This window comes from Eptatretus burgeri, chromosome 20 (assembly GCF_056783735.1).
Source record: "Eptatretus burgeri isolate ZD-2024b chromosome 20, Ebu_testis_v1, whole genome shotgun sequence".
Lineage (NCBI taxonomy): Eukaryota > Metazoa > Chordata > Myxini > Myxiniformes > Myxinidae > Eptatretus > Eptatretus burgeri.
In genome coordinates, this window is record NC_140980.1 from 558,957 (window position 1) to 578,358 (window position 19,402).

At 45.1% G+C, this 19,402-nt stretch overlaps 3 protein-coding genes across 16 annotated transcripts in view; 1 reads left to right on the forward strand and 2 right to left on the reverse strand.

The window, feature by feature from the left end:
* Positions 1-4,100, reverse strand: part of LOC147008234 (uncharacterized) — a 43,675-nt gene extending 39,575 nt beyond the window's left edge. For 3 of the 4 annotated variants that reach the window (XM_085865221.1, XM_085865222.1, XM_085865218.1), the window contains exon 1: positions 1,218-1,354. Coding sequence is in view for 1 of the 4 variants with exons in the window: in XM_085865220.1 (XP_085721346.1) it covers positions 1,218-1,355; positions 1,601-1,736 (274 nt within the window). In the remaining 3 variants the exon portion in view is untranslated. Of the gene's footprint in view, positions 1-1,217; positions 1,356-1,600 lie in introns of those variants that run through there. The other variant, XM_085865220.1, reaches the window with a different exon arrangement.
* A 1,855-nt stretch (positions 4,101-5,955) lies between these two features.
* Positions 5,956-19,402, reverse strand: part of LOC147008235 (uncharacterized) — a 45,360-nt gene continuing 31,913 nt past the window's right edge. For 3 of the 6 annotated variants that reach the window (XR_015053565.1, XR_015053566.1, XM_085865285.1), the window contains one exon: positions 5,956-6,419. Coding sequence is in view for 1 of the 6 variants with exons in the window: in XM_085865285.1 (XP_085721411.1) it covers positions 6,408-6,419 (12 nt within the window). In the remaining 5 variants the exon portion in view is untranslated. Of the gene's footprint in view, positions 6,420-8,395; positions 9,979-12,341; positions 12,542-19,402 lie in introns of those variants that run through there. The other 3 variants (XR_015053562.1, XR_015053563.1, XR_015053564.1) reach the window with 3 other exon arrangements.
* LOC147008236 (polypyrimidine tract-binding protein 1-like) lies at positions 11,887-19,384 on the forward strand. 6 transcript variants are annotated; one of them, XM_085865280.1, is made up of 10 exons: positions 11,888-12,184; positions 12,345-12,377; positions 12,507-12,578; positions 12,695-12,870; positions 15,075-15,221; positions 15,341-15,508; positions 16,766-16,876; positions 16,972-17,158; positions 18,291-18,338; positions 18,447-19,381. In XM_085865280.1, exons 3-10 carry the CDS (start codon positions 12,557-12,559, stop codon positions 18,590-18,592), a joined length of 1,005 nt encoding a protein of 334 aa, XP_085721406.1. In that variant the 5' UTR covers positions 11,888-12,184; positions 12,345-12,377; positions 12,507-12,556; the 3' UTR covers positions 18,593-19,381. The 6 variants fall into 6 exon arrangements, with proteins under 6 accessions (XP_085721409.1, XP_085721406.1, XP_085721405.1 ...); XM_085865279.1 differs by having other exon boundaries at positions 11,888-12,177; positions 12,347-12,377; XM_085865282.1 differs by having other exon boundaries at positions 11,888-12,101; positions 12,347-12,377.

A 19,402-nucleotide genomic window follows, 5' to 3' on the forward strand; every position in this document is an offset into this window, starting at 1 on the left:
CTTCGTCTTTTCTTTATTGACCCTCCATCCTGCTTCACGTAAAGGGTTCGTAGTGGGCTTAATACGCCCGGTAATTAATCTGAACCGTCCAGGTCGGCGATAACACCGCTCGGTTATCCCGATAGCACGGAACGGGCCGCCCAAGTGGCCCGTGTCCGGAGTCGACCTGTGGCGAGGTGCGATCGCCCGGTTGACCATTCGCGCAGGTATTTAGGTAGATCGAATTTGGCGAACAACCCTATCCTACGCGGGTAGGCAATTGGCACGATCGTGGTGAGGTTAAACCCCCACCCGTGACTAGCTCCCGGCGTTGGTCCGAGAGGGTCACGACTGAATTGTCCGTCCGGTGGGCGACGTGCCGCGATTCGAGTCACGTGGCCATCCGCACGCCGGCGGGCACGAATTCGCAACAATATATTATATTTTCACACTTTCCTCAATTAAAAGAGGTTATATGATAAACTATAAATTATTAATTAGTCAGGTGCTCATGAGAGTTCAAGTCCCTGATCCTCAGTGATGGGTAATGTTGTTAAACGTGTCCTTTATGATCCATCCATGAAGACCACACACTGTACAGAGAGAGCATCAGTGCTGCTCCAGCAGTTACCTGGGTTATTGGACATAATTCTGGACAGGTGACCACTCTGACACAGGATACTCGAACGGCTCAATCATCCCAGCAAGCTGGTATCACTTTGCCAACCTCAGAAGCATGGCAAGCTGAGTCAACCCGACCTGGCATTAATTAAACAGCCAAGTGTGATTTGAACTCAGGACCCGAGGAAACCAAGCCCACCACCCTAACCATTAAACCAACACCAGGTATACTTTTATTACATTTTATCAAAACAGATAAACAGAGTCGGTACAAACAGACCTATCCCGTGACAATGGTTTCATAACAGTTCTTCCAGCAGATCAAAGGTCAAGGTCACAGCTTCAGGTCAAAATTTCGTGAAAAATTATTTTGGGGTCAAACTTTGATCTTGAACTTGTGACTTCCATCCATCAAGCAGAATTAATTAGTTTCCTGTTAAACTCTCACCAACTCTGCTTTACAAACAGCCGACTGGTTTAGTGGAAACTAAGTTTACCCTTTACATCTTTAAATATAACATTGAACATAATTTGGCCTTAAATAAGGTTGTTCCAGGACGAGCTATAAACTCCCAACCTGGTGATACACAGGGAAGGTGTTGCATCAGTGAGCATACCTTCCTCTAAAAGCAAAGGTAAGTCTCTTGTCTTTTCATCCAGTGATTCCTTGAGGACATTAAATATGCCACTGCAGTCCTCAAGAACAGGCCATTGTGTGCCGCTGCAGAGGCCCATCATCACAAGTAAATCTTCATCTGATTTGTTGTAAACGAGATTAAAGAGGAATCGAATGATGAATGAAGTGATGAGGTATAAAATGATGTTATACATGCACAAGAGGGAGGGTAACATGTCATGGATGGGATTTTCATTCACAATTCAATTCCCGCTTCGCTCCAGACATCGTGACATTCACGAAATCAATGAGTTCCTGTTTTAGTACACAGCACGGATCAGCACGGGAAACACAAGTTCTCGGTACGGAATGAACGTCACGTACCGGGTCTGGACCCCTTGTCCTCGGGTGAACCGCCCACGGACCCGCCGTCTTCCGGATAACCTCCTGGACCGACCACGTATCCTCCATCGGAGCCGCTCGTGGATCCCGGGGTGTTCTCTCTGAGATCTCGGGTCATGGTGGACCGCACGTCGTGTCAGGTGATGGACGGTACGCTGTGGTAACCGAGTGAAGAGCGCGAGCTGTTTGGGGAAAAAGCGAATCGCGAGATCGCGGTGTCTGATTGGTTCCCGCCACATCACGTGTCCATCATTTAAAATAAATACAAAGATTGAACGTTTCGTTTTAACGGATTGTTTGTGTTTCAGATTGTGTTGTGAAAGTGAAAATCGAGTCCGAGTTCGTCGATGATTATTCCCTCGATACGAATCAACGTTCATTACCTTCGCAAACTTTGTTGCGAAGGTTTTGTTTTGATCGCAGTGTATTTATTTATTTATTTATTTGTGAATATGTGTGTTTGTTTGTTCTTCGCATAACTCCAAAAGTATTGAACTGAATCGCAGCAAATTTGGTGGGATGATTGGTTATTATCCGAGGACCATTTGATTAGATTTTGGGAGCGATCGGGTCAAAGGTCAAGGTTATGAAAAGGTCAAAATCGTCTTTTTACCATAGCCCGGTCAATTTGTATTCAATTTGCATGCAACTAATGCCAAAATGTTCAGAATTCAATGCCCCATCTTGTGATATGTGACGTGACACAATGACGTAATAACCCCTTTTCGCGGTTGGGAGTCAAAGGTCAGGGGGGTCACGACATTGCAAAATGTGCGGTTTTAGTCATAACACGGTCAATTCTTATCCGATTTGCATGAAACCAACACCAAAATGTTGACTGTTCTGTACCCCACACTCTAATACCAATTACAAAATTAAGAGTACAAAGGTCAAGGTCGAGGTCATGAAAAGGTCAAAATCGTCATTTTGCCATAGTGTGGTCGATTTTTATCCAATTTGCATGCAACCAATGCCAAAATGTTGTGAATTCAAAGCCCAATCTTGAGATATACGATATGTCACAATGACGTCATTACCTTTGTTTGCGGTTTGGGTCAAAGGTCAGGGGGGTCAACGACCTTTAATATCATAACGCGCTCAATTATTTTCCAATTTGCATGTAAGTAGATTCAAAATGTTTAGAATTCAATTCCCTATCCTATGATGGATAATATTTGACAGTGATTTTATTGGTGAGTTTAAAGCATTGGGGGGGGGGGGGGTGGGGTGTCACTGAACTTACAAAATGTGCATACCTTAGTGGCACGTACGCACACTAAACAAAAAATGTTCCTTTTTATAAATTAGGAGCTAGCTGACGTTTTACTTTTGGATTGCGCAACCACAACCAGCTGATGTCAACCATTCTAAAAAAAGCACGATCACCTGATGTGTGCTTCAAATGTGTCATTCTTATGTGCCATGATGCTTTCGGCTGTTGGTGCAATTTGAAGATATTAAAAGATAAAAGATATGCACATTTTACAGTTGTAAGGATGCAGGTAATAAAAACGGATTTGCAGGCAAAAACATAGTTCTCTCCATGCAAACCAATGGGACTTTGGCACCAGGAGAGGCGTATTTCACAACTTATAGTTCTATTTATCGATAGCACTTCAACCCCCTATCGTGCAACGAGCTCATGTCATACGCTCTACATATAGTACACACAGCTGAATTTGTACTTTCAGATGTCATACTTTCTGAAAATGAATGTTTGTTTGTTCACAATAAATAACTTATTTAGAAAAACAGAAACTCGTGTGTGCTAAATGCCCCGAAAATGACAGAAAATAATTTCTTATAATGTGACCCGTTGTCATCAGATTGACTTGACTCCGACACCCAAAAAGGTCAGGGAGTTCATACAGAAATTGGACAATGTACGTGAATCAGTGTCAAACACCTTTCCATAAGAGAGGATGATCACCTGTCTCTGTTATCATCTGAGCTCAAGCGTTTAACCCGAACACCTTTCGCTTCGTGTGCTTGTGGCAACAAAAAAATTAAATAATAAATAATTGATCTTTACACGTGTTTTCCACCAGGAGAGGAATCCGTCTCCTCCCTGACGGATTTAATCAAATGACAGTACGTTGTACTTACAAACATCCTGCTCTATTCACTCTATCATTTTCCCAGGGTCATCTTCCTTCTGATTGGAAGTCAGCTGAGATCATCTTCATTAACCATCCTTACTGAACAACGTTCAGGGGCCACTCACCTGCGATGGACCCACGTCGGTCTGCGGTCACATCGACATCGATATTTTCAATTATTTTTTTAAAAAATGAAACTTTTCATTCACATCACAGCAGGAAAGCGAGAGGTTTGCATGCTCGCTCTAAGCAATCTAGCCTGGGTTCGAGTCCCGACCCAGCTATAAACTGTCACCCCGGTGTTTCACGGTCAGGGTGATTCATCAATGTGTGTTTGTGTGCTGTTAAACTGGACGTCACATCCACCGGAGTTCCTCCCCCCACCCTCCTCTCTCCCTCTACAGTCGACACTCTCCCCCTCCCTCCACCCTCAATGTTGAGTGAATAATATCCTGTAGACTGTGGAGTGCACGGTAGTTGTAGTTTTGAAGAATTTATGGATTTGAAATGGTCACATTGAGATTGCATTCTTGAATTGTCATAGTTTGTGGTGTGAGGGGCGAATGTGCTTATACGGTCACCATGAAAACTGATGACGTCAGGCATTTGCGTTTGCCGATTATGTGGAGTGCTTCGAACATAAATGAGTGGGTTCCGATGGTAAGTCAAGGTGATGATGGTTTAGTGGTGGTGATGGTTGATTGGTGATGGTAAGTAATAATGGTTTTGATGGTGGTGGTTGATAAACGATGCTTGATGATCATGGTAAGTTCGAATGGTGAGTCTGGTGAAGTACCTGTTGTTCCGGCGGTTACCTGGTGTGATGAGTCCGTGCTATTCCAGAGAACTGTGCCAGGTGTTGTCAGTTCCTGCTGTTCTTGAGAACACCTGGTTCGTCAGTTAGTACCTGCTGCTCCGAAGAACACCTGGTTCGTCAGTTCCTGTCGTTCTTGATGTTGTTGGTACAGTACATAGATTCAGGAGTGGCAGGTGAGCTCGATTGGTCGACAACCCCCTTCGGAGCGTGAACCCTCTTCCGATCACAATGAAGGTCGTCTGTCCTGTTTGCGCACCTGGATTTGTGGACCTCATTTCGTTCCGAGAACATTTTGAACATACCTGTTCATTCATGAATTTTTTCAATTCATGAGATTCAACTCATATTTCCGAATTCTTGTTTAATTAATATCATTGTCGTTTATTAATCTCATGTCGTCATGTCACCCTCCCCCCCCCCAACCCCCAATCCCCTCCACGCTTCTCTTGTAACTCCCCCCCCATCCCCTCCACCCACTCTTCCCTTCTCTTGTAACTCTTCAACAGTCTGGTTACTCGAGCGATACCTCCCGAAGTGGTGTTTTATCCTTCCTTGTTCGAGGAAAGAGAAAATGTGTTTCACATTCAAGAACGAATCAATGAATGAACTGGAGGGGGAGCACTTGGAAGAGTGCAAAACCTCCGCCGCCAATACTGCTAGGTCACTCAAGTGAACCTGATATCCTATTCATTCAATTTGACGTCAACAGTGCTAACAGAGTTATCGTTTGCAACTTTCCCTTTTACTTTTAATTTTCACATACTCAATTCATTCGTCATAACTAGATTCCTTGAGACAGAAATTGATTTTACATGGGTATATCCACCTGAAGTTCCAAAATCAGCCGCAATTATAATTTTGGCATGTTTTTTGTTGGAAATCACTCATAACATGTAGAAATGCAAAAAAAAAAAAAAATCGAAATTTTGTTGAAAAAAAAGTTGCAAATTTTCTAAGTTTTTTTTTCTTTTTTTTCTCTAACAATTTTTTTTTGGGTTGGAAATCACTTAAAACATGTAGAAATGCAAAAAAAAATCAAATGTTTTTTCAAAATTGCCAAAACGGATCACACTCTACTGAACCACGATTGAATAAACTAAACTAGATCGACGCGCATGTAGAAATGCCAAAAGAAATAAAATCGAAATTTTTTTGAAAAAAAAGTTGCAAAATCTTTTTTTTGCTCCAACAATTTTTTGGGGGGGAGGGTGGAAATCACTCAAAACATGTAGAAATGCAAAAACAAAAATTCAAATATTTTTTCAAAATTGCCGCCATAGCGGCCATATTGAACTTTGGACCAAGTCCAAAATCGAATGGCATGATCCTTGGACCATACCTAATCCCCCCACCAAGTTTTGTCGAAATCCGTCGAGGAGTTTTTCCTTAATACTGTTCACAAACAAACAAACAGAAAGGGGTGAAAACAGTCCCTTTATTCATTTTCTGTGAGTGATTGTCATTGTTTGGCATATTTTTGTTGCAGTCAACCATTTTGCTTTCCCAAAGAGGCCACAGGACCTCGGCTGCTTGAGAGGGGTTACTGATGACACTTAGAGGAGTCGTGCCAAAAGGTATGTGCCAGAGTTGTGTTTCCGCCTGCTCGCTTTCTCCTCTCTGGTTTGCTTAATGGCTTGCCATCGCTCGGAGTCACCCACAGGGGAGTTATCCACAAACAAACTCTTCTCACCAGTGTGAGTTAGCATGTGGAATTTCAAGATTGATAACTGATTAAGAAATTTAGAACACACGGAACACTTGTGCAACTTATCCCCAGTGTGAGTTCGGTTGTTGTTCTCCCGTTGGTTGGAATGATGATTGAAATGATCTTCCTCGTTGAAGAACTGTGCAGAGTTGGTGAACGAAACGGTTTTCATTTCTTTCTCTGCAAAGAAAAAGGAACCGCCAAAACGAGTTAGATCAAGATGTGGTTACTGCAAAGAATTGTGGGATATAATCAGTGTCAGGTTAGTTCAATGTTGGGGAAGTGAGACTTTCTTTCTAAAGGAAAGAGAAATCAATGTTGCTCGTTTAACATGTTTGATGATTGCCAACAACCAACCAGCAAGATGAACTGAGATGATTGTTGAAAATCAGAACAAGAAAAACCGATCAGATATTGCAACCCTCGCCAGGACTCGTGTTGTGTGGTGCTGCGATGACTTTATAAGTCATGACTGATGACTGAGCTGGCAGTGATGACTTGATAACCACCAAAACGTCCCGCTTTGATTGGACACCTGACTGACCCTCGAGTTTTTTTTATTAATATTCAGCTGAATTCAGAATGGGATTAAAATAAATTCAATTCAAATCAAATGAAAGCGACTCCGCTGGAGTTATCAGAAAGAACCCGAACAAGTAAAAAGCAAAGATGAAGTCATCAGGAGGAACTTGGATAGGATTCACATTTCAGCTGATACTCCTCTACCCTCAAACCCATTCAGGAAAAGCCAAATGAGCTTTATTCAAAAAAAAACAAAAAACATAAAGCTCAAAAACATTAAATAATTCTGCCTGTCAGACAATGTGTCGATCAAGTTTGAAATTCAAATCATGGGTTCTTCATCACGACTACATTATATATGTGAAGTTTCACGTCGATTGATGAAGCAGTTCCAAAGAAAAGATTCTTTTTCAATCCAATATGGCTGCCAAACTCTGTGACCGAGTAATTATTCCTGAACAAACTTAGACACCAATGGCTTGGTGAACATTTGTGTGAAGTTTCCCCTCGATCCGTCCAGCCGTCCTGGAGAAGATTTTGATCGGTTTGAGGATAAATCAAATATGGCTGCCGAACCCTGTGATGTCAAATGTGTAAACCTTTGGTTCTTCATGGATAGGCGGTCATACGAAAAAGTTTCGCCTCAATCTGTTCAGCCACTTCAGAGAAGGTTTTTGAATATTGTTAAAAAAACAACAACATGGCTGCCGAATCACGTGACCAATGACGTCATCAAATTTTGTTGTCGACCATTTTATCCATACGTGACACTCAAAAATGTTTATACTGATCACATGTAGCATTCTACATGTGCTATGATGACGTCAAACAAAGGCATCTATGACATCATGAAAAAAAGACATTCCACATGAGGAGTACTTGTCACGTGCCAAGTTTCAATTGTTTCCTTGGTGCGGTTTCGGAGAGAGGTCCAAAGTTTTTCCAACGTGGCTGCCACACCATGTCGTCGATGACGTCACAATTACAATTTAATCATTTTACATGAGGAGTCGCACCGACGTTGAAAATTTCGTCTCGATCCGACAAGTAGGTTGCGGAGAATAACACGAAGTTCTGTACAAACAAACCTAAAATCACTCACGGAGTGACACTTGGTGAAACGGAACACCACTCGGTCGGGCACACACCTCTACCAGGGTGAACAGTTCACATTTGGTATCAACTGATAGGCCGGATCTGGATTTGGACCTCAACCAAAATCGAATCGGCTTGTTCTTGTCACCGAACTGACTCGTCCACAACTTCCTCAGATCTCATGATGTTTTGATCGTTTTTGTCGCCATCTCATCAATATCTTGCCACTTTATAAAATTAAAAAATTCTTCGAATCGGATCCGGATCTTCACCAAAATCGAATCAATTTGTTCTGATCACACAGCGAACCTGTTCTCCAAATCCCGTCCGAATCCGTGCACACCTTCTTGAGATATCGAGTTCACACACAAACACAGAGAGGGGTGAAAACAACCTCCGGCCAACGTCTGTGGTGGAGGTAACAATGACGTGTGAAGAGGGCGGGGTGAGCACAGCGCGTGCACGGACCTCCCCCTTTACGGTGATGACGTCACACCGTCCCCAGCTCACCACACCCCAACCCCCCCCTCCCTACTAACCGGGCCCACCTTGCTGCCCCTGACAGTCGAGGAAACTCGCTGCGACCAGCAACACGTCCGCGTCCATCGCTGCTTATTCAAACGGAGGATCCCGGGTCTCAGGGGACCTCTTCCCGCCGCCTCCAAGGGTCGAGTGCCTTCAATGGGTGATGCACATCCCCAAACGAGATCCCTGATCGTTCTTCACCCCTCACCTCGTCGAGTGCGGAATCGGAACGGCACCAAAACCCCGTCCTTACGTCTCGGACAAACGGACCATCGAACGTGTCGTGCTCCCCACGTCCGTACTTCGACGGCTCGGCGCGATCAGCGGCCACAGGCAGAAGGGGAAGACGCACAAAAGTTCACCACAGCGAGTGTTGTTTACAAAATGGCGGGAGAGGGGAGCGTGAGGGGCGGGGCATCACGTGACGCCAAAACCGCGGGCGAGTCGCAAAGAGCCGACTGGATGTCTGGATTCGGAGTGAGATCTCGTTCGTCACGCGTTGAAACCTGCAAGGACAGAGCAAAGAAAGGGCCAAGAAAAGTATCGGCTGATGGTGAGACCCAGGAGCTTCCTCAAAAGGATTGTTTAAAAAGTAGATTGGAGTTTCCCTTTTGTGACGTTTCCCTTTGAGCCGAACACCACAAAGTTCACGTCAGACACGTTTGGAAGGAACCGCCGTCCGGACATGTCTGGACAGAGAGAGACAGGGAGGTAATCTGAGGGGATTTCTCTGAGATTCGTTTTCCTGTCAGACTCGAGCTGCAAGGCCTCGCGAACTCTTTAAACAACATTTCGGATCATTTCACAAAGGGAGAGGACATCAAAAACTCCATCCAACTGACAATCCCCACGGGATTTAAATAATTTATTCATAAACAACATCGAACTGAATTTAAATAATTCATTTATAGTGAACGCAGTGAGTTTCATACTTAACGCGTGCACGTGAGAGAATAGGAAACAACAACAACAACAACAACAACACAATACCCCTGGCTATTTGGAATCCGTGTCGTTGGCTATGACCCTTTTGCTTCCGGTTGTTTTAAACGCTGTGCGGTGTATAAACACGATTGGGTTTTATTTCTATCTTGTGAATATTACTGAGCGCATGCACATGAGAGAATAGGAAACAACAAAAACAACACAATACCCTGGCAATTGTGAATCCGTGTCGTTGCCTATGACCCTTTTGCTTCCGTTTTTGTTTTGTTTCTGGTTTTTTTTTTGTTTCCGGTTTTTGTCATGGGGAATGATGCATGCCGGGAGATAAAGGCATCGTCGGAGACATGAAAGACCCAAATAATATCAGACATGGTGTATATTTCCTCCACTGATTTTAATAAAGATATCTCCCGCATCATCAAAAAATAATTTTTCATCGTGATAAAATGATCATCCGAATGAATCCGAATGATCATCCGCTGATCCCGAATCCAGGCCAAAGTAACCGGAAATTGCGTATACAGTTGTCAAAAAGTTATAGGTAAAGTCAGAAGTGAATGTAAGAAGAATTCTACGTTCGCTTCTCGGCTTTGCCTATCTATATATTAATACTGAAGGACCAATTTTGTGCTCCTCCTAGCGGTCGCATCACGTTTTTCTCGGTACTGTGTCCTGGACTGAAAGAAACTTCGTACCTGTAAGAGTGCATCGCACATAGTGGCAATAATTAAACTTTCAACTCTGAGGCAGAACAAACACTTTTCGTTGAGACGGGGGCGAGGAGTGAAGAGGCGGGGGCGGGGGATGAAGAGACGGGGGCAGGGAGTGAAGAGGTGGGGGGCAAGGTAAGCAAATGTTGGGGGGGGGCCAAGCAAATTGAAAGCGGGAGACGGGGGTAATAGGGCAGGGGATGAATTGGCGGGGGCTGAGGTGAATTAGGCGGGATTGAGTTTTAGGGGGTGGACAGGGGGCAGGGGCAAGTGGGGCGGGGAATCAAGAGACAGGGGGCAGGGAGTGAAGAGGCGGGGCCAGGGTAATTCAATTTTTGGGCAGGGATAAGGAAATTGAAGCCGGGGGGTGGGAGGCGGGTGGGGGGGGAATGAGGCAGGGGTGGGGGAAGAGTAGGCGGGGGAAAGCATGCCCTGTCCAGTCCATGTCCCTCGAGTGTGGGTGAGCTGGTGAGGGTGGTTGAATGAACGGAATCCGTCTGTGACGGGGTTTCGGCTAGTTCCATATTGAACCCCCGATGAACTACACAAGGTCCTGCACTTGTAATTAACACATCGTGTGGAGAGTGATCCGTTATAAATGGGTTTTTAATCTGAATAAACATCGTCCCTTGTAATTCACCGAGCCTCGATCCTTCTCCCCTCGATATTAAAGTGACATTTCCATAGCAACCAGGTTCCTGAACTCGTCTCCAAGGAGTGCCACGTGACCCGCAGGGCGGGCGAGCGAGCTCGGGGGTTCCCGCTCCGCCCACTACTGTAATGACCGAGGTGCAGCGGAACATGGAGAGTGAGAGCGTCAGCAGTAACTCCGCTTTATTGTGCGCCCGGATGAACATCACTGCCACCCCTCGCGGGCGAGTCATGACAAACGAAAACCCAACCGCGTGATACAGCACAACTACAAGCTCCGCCCACCGCTTATGACCGCTCCGCCCACTGCAAGCTCCGCCCACCGCTTGTTGGCTCCAAATCATTCCATTGAGGGATTTAAGTGAATACCGTTACGTACGGGACATTGTGTGATTCATCTTTTTAAATATTCCCTTCAGATGTTTGGACAATCGTTCGTCGAACTTCTTGTAATTGTCTTCGTCTTAAGCCGGCTCAGCGAAGAGTTCCAAACATTTATTCACAATGTTTGTGCGAATCACCTTGGCCCACCTGTGGTGATTTCACCTGGAAAGCAGGTTTTGTTTGAGTGATTGAGAATTCTGCCTTTCTGTTTGACACAGCACAAAGATGGAAGGTTTGAATCAGCATGCACATCATGAACCGTTCAGTGTACGAGTACTAGATCTCTTCCATGAGCCTCGACTATGTACAGGAAAAACAACAACAAACTGTCACCCCGGTGTTTCCCAAGCCAGGTGAATCATCAATGTGTGTCCCAACCCTCGGACGGACGTTAAACGGTATGCCCCCACCAGCCGATGGATGTTAAAGATGCCGGTGTCCTTCACGAAGAGTCGGCGATCTATCGCCGGCACCCTGACTTCCTGAGTCGGAGCGGTGACTCGACCCGGATTGTGTCGTCGCTTCGTAACTGCCGCAGCAGCACCGACGCTCTCTGTACGTGACGATCGACGATGATGCTTTGGTCGTTACATCTTAAAAGGAGATTTTGGCGGGAACTGCATTCCACGGTCGTTCGTTGCATTCGTCCATCACCCTCACAGCTGTCATGACGTCATCCAGACGAGCGCGTCACATTTTTTTTTTATTCGTTCGTTCCAAAGTTCTTCTACTTTTGAGAACTATCTGCTTATTTTATCGTAAAAAAAACAAACATTTATTTTGAATGTTTAATTTCCTCACACGGCCCTGCGCTGCAGCCGGAGGTAAGCGGTGTATGGTGGCAGCACTGTTCAGTCGGGCTGGAATTTATGCTCTCACGTCCGGTTCGAACTGCAGTACATTTTGAAAAATGTAAAAACATTTTAAACATGAGGTACATTTATTTATTTTTTCCGTCGTCGTCGTGCTTCAGAGAATCAGTATTCGAGTCAAAAAGCGCGAAGACTGACGTCATCGTCTCCCGAAACACGTGAGGTCCCAATTCCCGCCTTTTCTGCGCCACCTCATGATGAAGTAAAGGAGGAGAGCTGTGGAAGAGGAGGAAAGTGAGAAAGGAGAGTTCGGTTCGGGGACGACGATCCAACTCGTTTTTTATGTCCTTTTAAAGAAATTAAACAAAACTATCGAAGAATGATTGTTTGCTGAATGTGATTTATTTTTTTAATGAGGTATTAATTTTTCAAACTTGCACCTCCTTCACCTTTTTTACCTCAGGGTTGCGTCGGATCCAGTCGTTGGTGCCAAGGTGAGGAGGCCTGAGGTGGAACTACTCGTGGAATCTTCTTCAGCGCGTCCTCCCCACGATCTCCATCTCCTGTTTCCCCATTTATTATTTACTTCCTTCTCTCCTTCCGTTCCTCCTCTCCCTCTCCAGAGAGGATCCGATGAACTGTTTGTGCTTCTTCTTCTTCAAACCTCTCAGCAATGACGGCAGTGGGAGATCCCGGTAGGATTCTTCTTCTTCCGTTCTGTTTTTCCACCCTCTCTTGCTTCTCCCAAAATCACAAACTATCCCTTCAAACATCACCTCTACACCCACTCCGACTCTGTTCTTTCCTCCAGATTGTGAGAGCGTGAGTAAAACACCCAAGGCGGGTGGTCAAGCGGCGGATCTTCGTCCTTCGAGAGTCCTTCACCTGCACAGATTACCTTGGAACGTCATACAGGAAGATGTTATCGCGCTGGCCTCTCCTTTTGGGAAGGTGACTAATCTACTGCTGCTGGAAAGTAGACGGCAGGTATGGTGATGGTCTTTCATGGCTGGTGAACTCGCTCTGAATGGTCATTGGTGTGTAATTACACTTAAAGACCGATTTCTGATGACTTTACATTTCATGAGTAACCTCCACTTTTATCACTTGTTTGCCTGTCCTGGAATGTCACTCGTTTCACCTGACCTGGGCTGACCCTGAGCTCCTTGGACTTTTGGCTCCGCACCCTGGGCTTCCTGGAGAAAAATCCAGCCGCTCTGCTCTATACTCCGCCTTTAAAATCCACCTTTAACCCGGAAGGGTATGATGTAAATTAAGAGTAAACGCACCTCGCCCGTACGATCTCAGCTATCATCGAGGACATTTCCATTCCCATTGGACAAGACTTCGTCAAGTTTTGGTGAAAAACGTTAAAATGTCTATAATTATGTCATGACCTTAAAACGAGGTCAAGGTCAAAAAAAAAAGTCAACCCTGCACATTTTCTGTTCACATTGTTGATGCAAAATGTAAGGAGAAGGGCACTCGGTAGAGAGCATACCTCCGCCACGCAATGCCTGATCCACGAGAACGTATCTGGCCCAAAACATTTTTCAGATATCGTGCTTTATATCGTTTTTGGCCCGATCTCTCAATGGTGAAGAATCGGTTAAGAAATTAAATAATTCTTGTATCCAGACACGGATACGGATGTTCAACAAAATCGAATCAGTTCGTCTTTGTCACACACCTAACCTTCCCACCAAATTTCATCTGGATCCGTCCACAAATTTTTGAGATATCCTGTACAGACAGACAAGCAAACAAACAGGTGTGAAAATAACCACCTTCACCTACGGTGGTGGAGGTAATTACGAAGATTGATCCGGCTTAGAAATTGATCCGGCTCTGAAATTGAGACTGCTCAGAAATTGAACCGGCTCGGAAATTTATCCGGCTCGGAAATTGACACGGCTCGGAAATTATTCCAGCTCGGAAATTGGAACGGCTCGGAAATTGATCCGGCTCGGAAATTGAAACGGCTCGGAAATTGATCCGGCTCGGAAATTGACACGGCTCGGAAATTAGAACGGCTCGGAAATTGACATGACTCAGAAATTGATCCGGCTCGGAAATTGACATGGCTCGGGAATTGATCTGACTCAGAAATTGGTCCGGCTCGGAAATTGACATGACTCGGAAATTGACACGGCTCGGAAATTGGAACGGCTCGGAAATTGACATGACTCAGAAATTGATCCGGCTCGGAAATTGACATGGCTCGGGAATTGATCCGACTCAGAAATTGGTCCGGCTCGGAAATTGACATGACTCGGAAATTGATCCGGCTCGGAAATTGACATGCCTTGGAAATTGATACGGCTCGAAAATTGACACGGCTCGGAAATTGATATGGCTCGGAAATTGATCCGACTCGGAAATTGATCCGGCTCGGAAATTGACACGGCTAGGAAATTGACATGGCTTGGAAATTGATCTGGCTCGGAAATTGACACTGCTCGGAAATTGATCCGGCTCAGAAATTTACACTGCTTGGAAATTGATCCGGCTCGGAAATTGACATGGCTCGGAAATTGATCCGGCTCGGAAATTGACACTGCTCAGAAATTGATCCGGCTCGGAAATTTACACTGCTTGGAAATTGATCCGGCTGGGAAATTGATCCAGCTCAGAAATTTACACTGCTCGGAAATTGATCCGGCTTTGGAAATTAGGAGCGCAGGAAGAATAAATAAATGGCTGGTTATATTCCTTCCCGGGATCCATCCATCCATCCATCGGAACCATACTCTGTACAGAGCGTCGGTGCTGCCGAAGCAGTTTCCTTGGCTATTGGGCACAATCCTGGACGAGTCGCCACTCCGACGCAGGATACTCGAATGACTCGATCATCCCCAGCAAGCTGGTGCTCATTTTGCCGACCTCGGAAGGATGGCAGGCTGAGTCACTCCCTGGTGAAGTAATTCAGCGGGCAACGAGGCTTGAACTCGGGACCCTTGGATCCCAAGTCGCCACCCTAACCACTGAGCCAACACCAGGCTCATTGCTGGGATCCAGAAGCTTTTATACAAAATAAGCCGGAGGTACTGCTTTCAGCACGTATACGTGTACCACCCGCCGTTATGGAGAGCCGAGGGTTGAGACGGATGCTGAGATATGAGGGAAATGCCTGTGGATCGTTTCTGGTTGTGTTGTTGATTTGTGCTTTAAGATGACTTGCGATCTTGCAGGCGTTTCTCGAGATGTGTTCCGAAGAAGTTGCCGCGGAAATGATCCGTTCTCATTCGTCAGTTTCTTTCCGCATCCGGGGTAACCACATTCACCTGCAGTACTCCAACCGTAAGGAGGTGAAGATTGAGAATCCAAGTCAACAAACTGTAAGTTTGATTTCCTTTTGTTGATGTGAGCTCGTGTTTATTTCTTCCTCCCCCAACTTGCCCCCAATATTTAGATCTCAGTCTCTGACCGTTTTTATGTTCCTTGTGTTTTCCATTAGAGAGCAAACGCTGCACTCCAGACTGTGAGCACACTCCAGACTGTGAGTGGCGAAGTCACTTTGGAAGGTGCATTTGGAGATGCAGCACCAGCTGTTCATGCCAGTCCTGTTCTGCATGTCTTTGTAGAAAATTTGTTCTTCCCCATCAGTCTGGATGTTTTGCACCAGGTACCACAAGGGATGAAGGACTGGGGTGGGTGGGGGTTGGGGTTTCTTGTAACATGTGTCGTAACTGAACAAATCTTTTCTCGATGAATTTTCATTTCGACAAAGTCGCCGGAGGCATTATGTTTTTGGTTGTCTATTTATAATGATGTAAAGTCTATTTATAATGATTATATAATATATACAACTATTTATAATGATGTAAAGATGAACTGATTCGATTATGGGGGCAAGAGGTCAAAGGTCAGAGGTCATGTCAGATAAAAATGTGATAACATGAGACCAGCCGAAGGGATTCGAATCAAACTCGGTACAAGTATGTATGACGATGTAAAGATGAACTGATTAGATTTTTGTGTCAAGAGATCAAAGGTCAGAGTTTATGTTGCATAAAAATGACTCCGAACATTTAACCTGGTGTTGGCTTAGCGGTTCGGGTGGTGGCTTGGGATCCTCGCATCCTGACTTCAAGCCCCGTTGGCTGCTGAATTAACACCAGGGGGTTGGCTAGCTTTCTCCATACCCGCGAGTGAGAATGCTACCAAATTTGGGTGACAACATTAGGATAGGGTCTTCATGTTAAATTGCGGTCATGCCGATCACATGACCGGAAGTGTGTCAAAATGGCGTAACTAGTCAAATTTTTGGAAAATCACATAAATTCCTGCAAAAATCTTCCTCACCAGACCCACCAGTCAGAATGCTAGCAGATTTGGGTTACAACATTTGGCCAGGGCCCAGAGAAGCTGCCGGTCCGGTGATCCTATTTTTTTCATGCGCGCTTGTATTCACACATACGCTTATTATCCAGATCCGACTGTATGTCAGGATGGTAAAAAATATTTTTAATGCTCACATTTCATTCTGGTGTGGCCCATCATGAGTTCCCTTCCAAACATCCTTATTGCCTGAAGTGAGTCATCCTGACCGAGGCATACCAAAAACTTTAAAACGGTTCAAAGAGTGTTAAATAAACCTTTTCTTGATGCTCAACATTTTAAAAAGTACAGCACGGACATGCAACCATCGCACAGGCTTGAAACGTCCAATGGCTTACTTCTGGGTTGAAGTTCCTTGTCAGGGAACTTGTATTATTCGGGTTTACTGGGGTGTCCAGAGCAGGAATAATGGAGGGAAGGAATGTTGGATGTAACGTCACCGACCTTTCAAACCAATCGATGAGGTTGTTCGCTCGATTAAATGATCTAATCGGTGATGTGGAATAATTTTAAGATTCAGTGCTTTGAATTTGCTTTGCAGATATTCTCCACGTTTGGAACAGTCCTGAAAATCATCACTTTCACGAGAAATTACCAGTTTCAGGCACTCCTGCAGTACGCCGATGCTCAGCATGCTCAGCAAGCAAAATTTGTGAGTCGATCCAAATAAATATACACCGCCTCCACCATTCCTGTGTCCGCCCGATGACTCCTTGCATTTTGAACTTGTGTCTCCGTTCCACACAGTCATTGAACGGCCGGAACATCTACAACACCTGTTGCACACTCAGCATTGAATCTTTCAAGGTTTTCAATTTGAACGTGAAATACAACAATGATACGTCCCGTGACTTTACCCGCCCTGAGCTGCCTCAACATGGAGGAGTTGGGGTTGTTGCTGCATTTCGACCTGCAACGGTAGTTGCTGCTTTCGGTGAGAGTGACCTGATTTGAAGCAAACTGATTGTTCAAAGAAAGCTTGGAAGTACTAAACTTCCACTTTTTTATTCCACCATATTAGTTAGAGGGGGCTTTTATTTTTGAAAATTAATGACAACCACATGGCAACAAATGATCGGATGGGCATGTGGCACTCAATGGAATCCTTTCATATTCTCTCCTTGTCAAGGCTTGAGTTCCCCAAGGCAGTGTCCTCGGCCCAGTCCTCTTCTCGATCTTTATCCATGATCTCTCTGACTCTGGAAAATTATCTTTCTGTATTTGCTGATGACTCCATCGTCTGCCGTGACATCCCTCATCCTTCGGATGCGCAGGCCACAAACTCTTCCCTCTCTTTAGAGCTTAAAAAAAATCGCAAGTTGGTCAAACACTTGGAATCACTTGGGATATGTCTTTCAACCCTGACAAATCTCACACTCTCTCCGAACGAACCGTCTGGCAACCCCTGACACCCCCTCCTCCATCCAAATTCTTAACAATCCTCTGGAGGAGGTTCAGGCATTCAAATTCCTGGGTCTCACTGTCAGCCATGATCTTTCTTTGGCAAACCACATTTCAAAAACTTGGTCTCCAAAGCCAGCCGACTGGGCATCCTCCGTCGTACAAAGTCCTTCCTTGGCACACCTGGACTCCTATCCACCTACAAGGCCTTTATTGATGGAGTGCTGCTGCTCCTTTTCTGCGCTGGCTCCCCTTGCCTCACATCTTGCTGAGCTTGATGCTGTGGAAACCAAGGCCTTCAAGATCATTGGAATCTCCCACGCTGAAGCTGAGTCGATGGGTCGATCACTTCGCCATTGCAGACGGGTCGGTGATCTCTCTGTCCTTCACCACCTCGTTTCTGGTTTAGCATCCTCTGCTATTCCCGTGCGAGTACACTGAACGGATCAGAACGTCAACGGAACATCGTTTTACGTCCTGATCCGTTCAGTTTATTCGCTCTTCCACGATCCTTGGCTGTATACAACAACAAAAAAGTGAAGACAAAAGATCTGACGTCAGAGATCTGCATTTTTACAACTTCAGCATTTAATTTCAGATCTAAAATGGCAAGTCCCTCTTGTTCTTCGCTGTGAGTTTCTTATTATTTTTTTACTGTTTGACAGGGCCACATGGAAGTAGTTTTCCAGCAGCGACTGGCTTCCCTCAATCTGGTGGGTAACTGTTTGTTGGCCGCGTTTACCTTCACTCACCTGGCCATACTGTCCTGCATTTCCTGCACTAAACAGCACTCTTCAGCGATTATTTATATCTGCTTCCAGGGCTCAATGGTCCCGGAATATGTTTGGGCCCCCCCGCTGCAGCTGCTGTCGTTGGAGTTACCGTCCCTTCTGCTCTTGTGCCTCCTCTCCCAACCGACAACTCTGTCCTCTTGGCTTTAAATCTGAACGATGAGGTGGGAGATTGAGGGATCATCGGTTCATCGGATAGTTTGTACTTTATTTAAATAAAAGGTGAACATATTTGTACATGTGCATGCATCACGTGATTTATACCTGGAAAACTTGGTTAAAAAATATTATTCTTTCCTGGCTTGGTTAAGTGCGATGAGAGATAAACAACATTATAATCTTCACATGCAGTTACCGTTGACTAATTATGAACACAAATTGGCTTCTGACTGCGGTTGTGTGAAACCGGCTGAAATTAAAACAAATAAACATGGACAAAAAAAAATGTTTCAAAGAAAGACCACCACGAGATGAAGAGAACATCTGCTTGTGGATTGATACGAGGTGTTGGATAAAGAGTGGCCGCAGATGGCGGTTGCGCGAGTGGTAGCCGCAAAGACTGGAAGGGTTGAAAGTTAGAGCGGGTCTGAAAACGAAGTCGGAAAAAATACCCCCTCACCCCAAACACCTCCTTCCACCCCTTTATGTTTGACGTCACCGCACGTCCATCTGCCCCATTTTCACCCCCCTTTTAAACGACGTCTTCGACATTCGCTTTCCGCCCGATCCCTCTGAGCTGCAACAGCTTTGAACTTACTTCCACAATTTCCCTCGTGGTTGTTCAAAGCTTCCAATATATTCTGACTCTTCCAATTTTCTAGAACCTGATGGACTAACTTCTGGCTGTGATGAATTTCATCTTTTAATATACATTGCTGTGTCTGAATTGATGCGGCGCAGGCATGATGGGCTGAATGGCCTCAGTCTCATTTCCTTGTGTGTATCTTCATTGTTGTTCACATTTATTCCGCTTCAAACTTCCCTTT